Source organism: Musca vetustissima, unplaced genomic scaffold (assembly GCF_032173495.1).
Source record: "Musca vetustissima isolate MV318-11 ecotype Yass unplaced genomic scaffold, APGP_CSIRO_Mvet_v1 utg53670, whole genome shotgun sequence".
In the NCBI taxonomy this organism is placed as follows: Eukaryota; Metazoa; Arthropoda; class Insecta; order Diptera; family Muscidae; genus Musca; species Musca vetustissima.
This window is the reverse complement of record NW_026877396.1, coordinates 10,018-20,883: the sequence shown is the minus strand read 5'-3', so window position 1 is coordinate 20,883 and position 10,866 is coordinate 10,018. Positions and strand designations below refer to the sequence as shown.

At 34.5% G+C, this 10,866-nt stretch overlaps 1 protein-coding gene across 1 annotated transcript; it reads left to right on the top strand.

Annotated features, from left to right (window-relative positions):
* Window positions 1-2,986: 2,986 nt before the first annotated feature.
* LOC133321978 (uncharacterized) lies at window positions 2,987-8,548 on the top strand. The gene is given in 4 exon segments (XM_061531045.1): window positions 2,987-3,117; window positions 3,256-3,602; window positions 3,673-3,891; window positions 6,968-8,548. Coding segments are annotated over 4 exon segments (2,163 nt in total). The 5' UTR covers window positions 2,987-3,101.
* The last annotated feature ends 2,318 nt before the right edge of the window (window positions 8,549-10,866 follow it).

Sequence of the window (10,866 nt, the reverse complement as noted above, 5' to 3'; positions counted from 1 at the left end):
ATTTTTTAAAGAATATTTTTTCAAGGACTATACAAGGCGTGGATTTTTTAAAGAATATTTTTTCAAGGACTATACAAGGCGTGGATTTTTTAAAGAATATTTTTTCAAGGACTATACAAGGCGTGGATTTTTTAAAGAATATTTTTTCAAGGACTATACAAGGCGTGGATTTTTTAAAGAATATTTTTTCAAGGACTATACAAGGCGTGGATTTTTTAAAGAATATTTTTTCAAGGACTATACAAGGCGTGGATTTTTTAAAGTTTTTTTTTAAAGGACTATACAAGGCGTGGATTTTTTAAAGAATATTTTTTCAAGGACTATACAAGGCGTGAATTTTTTAAATAATATTTTTTCAAGGACTATACAAGGCGTGGATTTTTTAAAGAATATTTTTTCAAGGACTATACAAGGCGTGGATTTTTTAAAGAATATTTTTTAAAGGACTATACAAGGCGTGGATTATTTCAAGACTAATTTTTAAAGGACTATACAAGGCGTGGATTATTTCAAGACTAATTTTTCAAGGACTATACAAGGCGTGGATTTTTTAAAGAATATTTTTTCAAGGACTATACAAGGCGTGGATTTTTTAAAGAATATTTTTTCAAGGACTATACAAGGCGTGGATTTTTTAAAGAATATTTTTTCAAGGACTATACAAGGCGTGGATTTTTTAAAGAATATTTTTTCAAGGACTATACAAGGCGTGGATTTTTTAAAGAATATTTTTTCAAGGACTATACAAGGCGTGGATTTTTTAAAGAATATTTTTTCAAGGACTATACAAGGCGTGGATTTTTTAAAGAATATTTTTTCAAGGACTATACAAGGCGTGGATTTTTTAAAGAATATTTTTTCAAGGACTATACAAGGCGTGGATTTTTTAAAGAATATTTTTTCAAGGACTATACAAGGCGTGGATTTTTTAAAGAATATTTTTTCAAGGACTATACAAGGCGTGGATTTTTTAAAGAATATTTTTTCAAGGACTATACAAGGCGTGGATTTTTTAAAGAATATTTTTTCAAGGACTATACAAGGCGTGGATTTTTTAAAGAATATTTTTTCAAGGACTATACAAGGCGTGGATTTTTTAAAGAATATTTTTTCAAGGACTATACAAGGCGTGGATTTTTTAAAGAATATTTTTTCAAGGACTATACAAGGCGTGGATTTTTTAAAGAATATTTTTTCAAGGACTATACAAGGCGTGGATTTTTTAAAGAATATTTTTTCAAGGACTATACAAGGCGTGGATTTTTTAAAGAATATTTTTTCAAGGACTATACAAGGCGTGGATTTTTTAAAGAATATTTTTTCAAGGACTATACAAGGCGTGGATTTTTTAAAGAATATTTTTTCAAGGACTATACAAGGCGTGGATTTTTTAAAGAATATTTTTTCAAGGACTATACAAGGCGTGGATTTTTTAAAGAATATTTTTTCAAGGACTATACAAGGCGTGGATTTTTTAAAGAATATTTTTTCAAGGACTATACAAGGCGTGGATTTTTTAAAGAATATTTTTTCAAGGACTATACAAGGCGTGGATTTTTTAAAGAATATTTTTTCAAGGACTATACAAGGCGTGGATTTTTTAAAGAATATTTTTTCAAGGACTATACAAGGCGTGGATTTTTTAAAGAATATTTTTTCAAGGACTATACAAGGCGAGGATTATTTAAAGAATATTTTTTCAAGGACTATACAAGGCGTGGATTTTTTAAAGAATTTTTTTCAAGGACTATACAAGGCGTTTTTTTAAAGAATATTTTTTCAAGGACTATACAAGGCGTGGATTTTTTAAAGAATATTTTTTCAAGGACTATACAAGGCGTGGATTTTTTAAAGAATATTTTTTCAAGGACTATACAAGGCGTGGATTTTTTAAAGAATATTTTTTCAAGGACTATACAAGGCGTGGATTTTTTTTCGAGGACTTTTTAAAGAATATTTTTTCAAGGACTATACAAGGCGTGGATTTTTTTTCGAGGACTTTTTAAAGAATATTTTTTCAAGGACTATACAAGGCGTGGATTTTTTAAAGAATATTTTTTCAAGGACTATACAAGGCGTGGATTTTTTTTTCAAGGACTTTTTAAAGAATATTTTTTCAAGGACTATACAAGGCGTGGATTTTTTAAAGAATATTTTTTCAAGGACTATACAAGGCGTGGATTTTTTTTCAAGGACTTTTTAAAGAATATTTTTTCAAGGACTATACAAGGCGTGGATTTTAAAGAATATTTTTTCAAGGACTATACAAGGCGTGGATTTTTTAAAGAATATTTTTTCAAGGACTATACAAGGCGTGGATTTTTTTCAAGGACTTTTTAAAGAATATTTTTTCAAGGACTATACAAGGCGTGGATTTTTTAAAGAATATTTTTTCAAGGACTATACAAGGCGTGGATTTTTTAAAGAATATTTTTTCAAGGACTATACAAGGCGTGGATTTTTTAAAGAATATTTTTTCAAGGACTATACAAGGCGTGGATTTTTTAAAGAATATTTTTTCAAGGACTATACAATCAATGAGGCGTGGATTTTTTAAAGAATATTTTTTTAAGGACCATCAATGAGGCGTGGATTTTTTAAAGAATATTTTTTTAAGGACCATCAAACAAGGCGTGGATTTTTTAAAGAATATTTTTTTAAGGACCATCAAACAAGGCGTGGATTTTTTAAAGAATATTTTTTTAAGGACCATCAATGAGGCGTGGATTTTTTAAAGAATATTTTTTCAAGGACTATAAAATAATAATATTTGGTCAAGGAATATATTTTTTCAATTATTATAGAAAACGTAAATTTCAATTTCAATCTAAACTAAGTCACAATATTTGCACAATTAAATTAAATTATCTTTAGTCTAGTTGTTAGTTTCTAAGGTAATTTAATTTACATTCATTAGCATTTACACACACACAACTACAAATGTACTCATCATTTGCACTTTCTTTATATCTCATCTCTATTTTTACAGATCAGAGGAACGTGGCCTTTCACGAAAGCATATTATAGAATCCGTAAAAGCAAGCTTACAACGTTTGCAATTACAATATATTGATATTGTGATCATACATAAAGCGGATGCTATGTGTCCAATGGAAGGTACGATTCTCCCAAACTCCAAAAATAAACCCAAAATTTCAAGTTCCCCACAAATAAATTATGTGAAACTAATATCAATTAATTTTCTTCCTTTCCTTTCTTTTCTATAAATTTTATTTTAATTTCCTCCCAAAACAGAAGTTGTACGTGCCATGAACTATGTCATCCAACAGGGCTGGGCCATGTATTGGGGCACAGCCCGCTGGTCTCAGGTGGAAATAATGGAGGCCTACACCAACTGCCGTCAGTTTAATTGTATAACACCGATTGTCGAACAATCCGAATACCATATGTTCTGTCGTGAGAAATGCGAATTGTATTTACCGGAAATGTATAATAAAATCGGTGTTGGCCTCATGGCCTGGGGTCCTCTATCGATGGCCTTAAGTGATGCACAAAATGGTGAAAAAATCTTTTTACCAAAAGGCTCATTTAAAACGAAAAGTCATAGCTATTCATGGACTGAAGATGAAGTCAATCGGAATGTAAGTGGAATCTTTGAAGGATACAATTACAGTTGAAGAAATTTGTTTTGTTTTCCGTTTCTTCTTTCAGGCTGCCTTATCACCTCAGGGTAGTTGGAATAAGGAACGCATGGAAGAGGGTCGCCGCCATTGTGATCGTTTGAAAGATTTAGCCGCACTGGCCGAAAAGCTGGGATGTACACCATCTCAATTGTCCATTGCCTGGTCGCTAAAACATGAACCTGTACAGTGTTTACTTTTAGGTGCCACTTCTGCTGAACAATTGCATCAAAGTTTGCAATCATTACAGGTAAGAAAAAGTTATTACTTCTATAAAAAAATAGTGGAAATTATGGCCATAGAGGGCCAAGAGAAGGGCTACTATCCTATAGATATCCTAGAGTTAGTTTGTTATTCTAAAGAAGATCTGATATCATATATCTAAATAACACGGGTATTCTATTCTAAAGAATGCCTGAAGAAATTATTCTACAGAAGACGGTCTGAAGCAAGTCTACTAGCCTATTGCAAACTTAGAAGGGTATTCTATCCAGAGAACACATGAAGAAATAATTCGATGGAAGACCTGGATGAGATATCCTGTCCTGTATAAAGTTTTTGAAGGTTTCCAACTCTATATAAAACCTAAAGTAGACATCCTATTCCATAAAAAACCTTGAGAAGGTATTCTATCCTTCTATGAACCTGGAAGACCACGAGAACTACTTCATACCTAAACCATAAGGCGCGAATAATGTTTATTTTATTCAAAACCTTGAGAATGAAGACCTAACTAAAGTTTTATATCCTAAAGGCCATTAAAAGGTGATGTATAGAATACCAAAAGGTACCAATCCTTATATATGACCATGCAATCTGGAGGAAAAGAATATCTTGGAAATCTAGAAGAAAATTGAATAGAAGATCTTGAGGTCACCCATCAGACCTGTATAAGATCTTTTATTTTGTATAAAACTAGAGATTTATGCTACAATGGATCTGGAGGGTAGACTAGACCTGAACAAGGTCGACTATCCTAAAGGAGATATTGAGAAGGCAATCCGTCATTTATATAAAATACTAATTTTTTATAGAAGACCTGGAGTTCTGGAAGGCAGAATAAACCCAAAGAAGGTGTACTATCCTATGGAAGATCTCGAGTAGGTCACATACCCTGGACATTGTATTACGTGATCTACTGCAGGTCTATTGGAGGGTTTCCTATATCATCCATGTTTCGATCTTAAAGGAGATCTGGAGGAGGTATTCTGTTCTATATATATCCTGATGAGTCTCCTGCCTTAAATAGGTCTTGAAGGTCTTCAATGCTATAGCAGACCTGAACACGTTATCCTATAAGAGACCTTTAAATCTTGTATTATACTATAGATGACCTGGAGAAGGACTCGTGTCCTATAGAATAATTTATATTTTGTAGAGAGTGTCTCCTATCCTATATAAGGTATTCTATCTTATAGAAGAAAGTCTTCCTTTGAAAACCTGTCGCAACTCCTTTAATCTATGCCCGATCTGTCGGTAGCCTTATATCCGTATGAACCCACTGACAAATTTTCTTTGAGAGGTTTTCTATCCACAGAAAATCTGTGAAAGGAGCGTATTCCTTGGTAGAACTCCTTCATATAAGGCCTATGCGAGATATGCTATGGGTGTCTACCCATATCAGACTATAGAACACCAGATGCGAAATTCTCTATCCATAAAAATCTTTTAATATACCCATAAGAAGTTTTCTTTCATACAGAAAAATGCAAGCTATTTTCAAATTACAGAAGAGGTGTGTGTGTTGACTTTTACCAATAGAATACGTGTAGGAGCTTTCCCTTACCTAGAAAACCTAAAAAATTAGTCTGTCTATAGAAGACCTGTGGATGATATTTTGTCTAAAAATATATGTGAAAGACCTCCGTACTATAAGAGATCTTTGGAAGGTATTTTTTGGAAAAACTTTACTTTCCCCCGAGAAGAACATTCGAATGGCTTGTACCCCTTAAAGAACTTTCTAACACCTTTTACCCTTCAACGGCATTCAATAGATCCGCTACATGAATGTCTTTTATATCAAGATTTACTGTAGAATGTTGCAAAAATTTATAAAAGCTCTTGGAATGGTCCGTGGAAGATCCTGCGTTATTTGTCTTGTGTCGGTATAAAGTATATTCTCGTAACAGTAAACCTGAGGATGTTTTTAGAACCATTAAAAAATATCTGTCTTCTACAAAAGACTTTTGGAAGGCATTTTCTCTAGGGGAAATGTCGAATACTAGAAGAATGAAATTATCTTCTTTTTTATAAAGGACATGAACCTGTCTGGTATTTGTAAAAAAATTCTTCACTCAACAGTAAAGCTGAGGAGAATTTTAGACTTCTACAAAAGACCTGTGGAAGATATTATTCCTTAAGAAGAACTGTTAAATACCACTACCCATGGAGGAACATTTGAAGACTTGTGCCCTTAAAATAACTTTCGAATGTCGTTTATCTTTTGAAGACATTGAATCGATCCTCTATTCGTAGAAGACCATTGTAGTATATGGTCTTGAAACATTTCGTTTTATGTAACTTTCCATGTACTTATGTAAGCCGGAATTTAGACCCATTGAAAAATATCTGTTAATGATCTCTTCTACAGAAGACCCGTGAAAGGTATTTTTCCCCAAGAAAAACTGTTGAACATCTACTACCCATGGAAGAGCATATGAAGACCTTGTAACTTTCACATTTTCCTATGTAAACCGGGATTCGTATTGTGGTGTTCAAAGTTCGCTAAAGGAATGGGCGACTCATACTTCTTCTACTTCTCCTATACCATATGGCTTAGAGGAGACTACAGAACGATTTTATATCTAGCGCCGCATTTAAAATGCTGGGCGATAGTCTTAAAACATTATATGCCTTAAAAATTAAAAAATAGGCCAAACAGGAGTTCCTCGTTTCACTTCAGGTATTGCTCCACTATTCCATTTCCCACATGCTGGTTCCTTTCCAGGAACTTAAGGGCATATTTCATCATGCTGACATCGATCCGGTGGAAATCGATGGTATTGTAGATGTTCCTATTGGCCGAATGTCTATAAATTCCATTGCTATCCAGTGTTGGCCTCATTCCTACGCATGGTGCCAAACGGTTGTGCGATCTGAATTAATAAAATATTAAATTAAAAATAAAGATGATCCGTTTCAGTCTTCTATTTAAAAAGGACCTGGGAATAGAACTCTGAAAGGTTCTGGGTCCCTTTTATCGTAACTGTATAAGAGATATTCTCCACGCTTTAAACATGAGGAGGGTTTTAGATCCACTAAAGATTTATAGAACCCCTTTTATTAACCCTCAAACTAATATTCTGTTTATTGTTTCTTATTTCCAGTTACTGCCACGCTTGTCGACCAGTGTTATGCTCGAATTGGAACGAATATTAGAGAATAAACCGGTGCGACCGCCGATGATATCAACGCTGGCACTTCGGTGACAATCAGCCTGCCCTCAGGGGCCCCCAAGCCTTAGTGGCGGTGTCGCCGGCGGCAGCAGCGGCATGGGACCCTGTGGGCAAGAATCTCCCAAAAATGATGAGGTCTCGGCGTTTTGCGGTGAAGACGGCGATGCAAAGGATGCCTCTAAGCAGGGCTTTTGCGTTATTCAGTGACGAAAGGAGTCTTTAGATATTGATAATAAATTTATTAAAGCAATTAGTAGTAAAACTAGTTTAAGTAGTACAACAATGACAACAACAATAAGTAAACATGATTTACAATTACAACAACAACAGCAGCAGCAACAACAACAGCAGTATCAGCAGCAACAACGTTTTTCTCAAAATATGTCATATAGTTTGGATAATAATAAAACAACAACAACCGCAAGAACAAATCGTTTAGATGGTTTAACGATAACAGGAACGACAGGAATCACAACTGGAACAACAACAACAACAAATACCATACAAATTGATACATTAAACAACAACAATTTGGATCACGATCTAATCAATGGAAATTCTGGTTTCCGCCAGAACCACAACAACAATAATGGTGATGTCGAAGCACCACCCCTACCACAACCCGAGCCAGCAGCCAAAATCCCCAAAAAACGTTCCCTCTTGAATTTCCGATCCCTTGATTTTCACATTAAGTCCTTATACAGTGGTTTGCGCAATGGTAGCTCCGGCCAGAACAAGGCCAATTCCCAGTCGACAAATTTATTGGCACCCAGCAAAGGTAGTGGTAGCGGTGGAGGTGGCAGCAGTGGTGGTGATAATGCTGACGATCTGAATGGCAGCGGTATTGGCTTGGTTAGCGGCAATGTCGTCTGTGGCGGCGTCGGCGGCGGCTACAATGCCAATGGCAGCGAACTGAACCTAAGCGATCAGTATTATCATCATCATCACATCCATCAGCCGTATAATCGCATGCCACCCTATTTGAAAATCGAATCGGTAGACAATGAAGAGTCGGAAAATCTACTAATCGATTATCCCCAGTCACCATACTCGACACGTCGCAACAGTTCGAACGATGACAACCGTTCCAGCAGCCAACTGATACACCTCACCGGCGGTGGCGACGGCGGCCACGGTGGCTCGACACAATATCTGCAACAGCCATCATCCGCCTCACATCATCGCTACGAAATGTCGCGTTCACAGGCAAGTTCTCCGTCACCGTACTTTTTGTCGCCTCATGCATTTGCCTCGTCGTCGCAAAATGTCAGACGTTCGTCAACATCGGACATTATGTCCGGCAGTAAACGCAGTGTTTGCTCATCGGCAAGCACCAGTCGTCGTCCGAGCACCTCGGATTTGTTGCGTAAAGCGCGTGAGCGTCGTGGTAGTGAGACTCGTATGGGACGCAGTGTTTCGCATGGCGGTCTTCCACGTGGTGGCGGTGGTGGTGGAGGGGCATTTCGTGCCGGGCCCGGTGTTGGTGGTAGGCGAACGAGTATGGCCTTCTAAGGCAGGAGCTATGATTTTTCTAATATACTTCCTATCCACCTACCCCAAAACTCCCTCGATTCCTCCGCCTCCTCCTCCCACTCCTTCCAACCAGCTCGTTAAATTTCTTCCTAGCAGTACTACATACTACTGTTTACAATTACAACATCAACAACAAAATCTTCTACATTTCTATTGTCTTTCCTCCAAACTATATAGCTAAGTAATATTCACAGAGAAAACAGAAGAAGCAAAAAATCTTATATTCAATACAAAAAAAAAAAAGAATTAAAAAACACAATCTGTAGTGATTACAAAAAAAATAATAATAATATCAAAAAAATAAATAAAATCCCCAAAAAATATGTAAGAAAAAAAACCTTACACACAAAAAAGTGCTTATGATTCGTTTTTTATTATTGAGAACAAAAAAAATGAAAATCGAAACAAAAAATTCTTAAAATACAACATTTAGACAACCAAAAAAAATAAAACTTCAAAAATTATAAAAAAAATGAAAATACTGATATAAACAAAATAATAATTAAATAAATAAATACTGGAATTATATTCTCTTTAAGCTTTAAAAGTAACTAAATTACAAACTTGAAAAATAAAAATAATTAATAAAAATACAAATAACAACAACAACCACAAAAAGATCCAATAACAAAAATTATTTATCTAATAAAGAATAACTTTTTTGTAGCTAAGTAAGTTAAAGCAAATGTAATAAGAAAACAACAACAAATACTGCAATTGTATAACTTCAAAAATAAATAAAAAACAAAGCAAAACATATAAACAAAAACTAATTAAAAAATTATTATCAAAAATAAAAATTAATAAAACAAAAAAAATATAAATGAAATTTTGTTACTTTAAATTCGAAACATTAAATCACCCATCACATTTCAATAATCATATAAATACACGATGCGATTTAAACACACCATCGGTTTTCACCATGTGAAAAAAGTAAACACATTTGAATATTATTCTCTAAGACTACATTTAAAATGTTGTCACTTTTCATAAATGTCTTCTGTTAAAAAATCTATTAAAACCCATTTTCAATAATTTTTATCTACTTCGGCGGTATCATTTCGAATGACAATTTTATTTTTCGTGCTAGATTGGTCAGATAGTCAGCTTGTGAAATCAAGTTTGCTCTTAAGTAACCTACTATTCAGACAATTTTCAAGCACATACTCCTCCATTTAAATGTCCCAACCAATTTTAAGAACTTTGAATGCATTTCACAAGATAATGGAGGGTTTTTATTTGCCTTCAAATTTACTATATCACTTTTGTAATACGATTTGTGTTCTCCTTTTTATTTTATTGACTATTTTTTTTTTCGTTTTTACATTGGATTTTGAAAATGTTACCTTTGAAAAGGCCTAGCTAGGCCACTTTAGCATTATGTGCCACAATATTTTCCTATGTTAGCAATATAATCGTAAGTGGACTGACTAAGACTCTCATAGAACATACATGCTTGGCATAATTAATCGCTTGTCCTTTCCATTTCGTGAGTAATAATTGTGGCTCCTAAAGCAAAAAAAATAGAAAAAGAACTTGTGACAATCACTTCATAACGGTGGCCTGAACTTTGATTACAAATAGGGTGCGGCAATCGGTCTTTCTCACGAATGTTCACGGCGAGAATTCGATTGTTTTTAATTTATCGCGAACGATAATGTTACAATGAATGAACAAGCATTTGCAATCTCTCGAGAATGCTCGCCTTGCACGACAAATTCACAAACGACGAGCATTCGTTGCAAAAGAACGTTCATTTGAAAAACTCAAAAAAAACAAATGTTCGCGAATGCTCGCCAGTGCTGTTTTAACAAAAACACATGCCCAACAACTATTGTATTCACGAATGTTTGTTGAAATTCTTGTTGCTGCATTCGCGAGCATCCGAGAATATTCGTTTTCATTCGTGAGCGAATGTCAGAAAGAATATCAATCACCAAACAAAACGAACAATCGTTGTTGTGTGCTTTCACTCGTTTGTTATATGTGTGCGAACATTCGTTTGGCCAATGCTCGTTTGGTAAAAAAATTGTGATAAATTTATTCGTAGAATAAGCCCAAACAAAAATAGCTTATTTTGAATAATTTGCGAGCGAATTTTTGCGCACCCTTATTATAAATATTGCATATTTTGACCAACATTTTTTGAAAAAAAAAAATAAATCCACGCCAACAGATGGTACTTAAAAAAATAAGTTTCTAAAATCCACGCCTAAGGGCTATACCCATGATCATATATTGATCAATTTTTGTGGGAAGATTATAAGAAGTGGGAAGACATAAGAAGAACACAA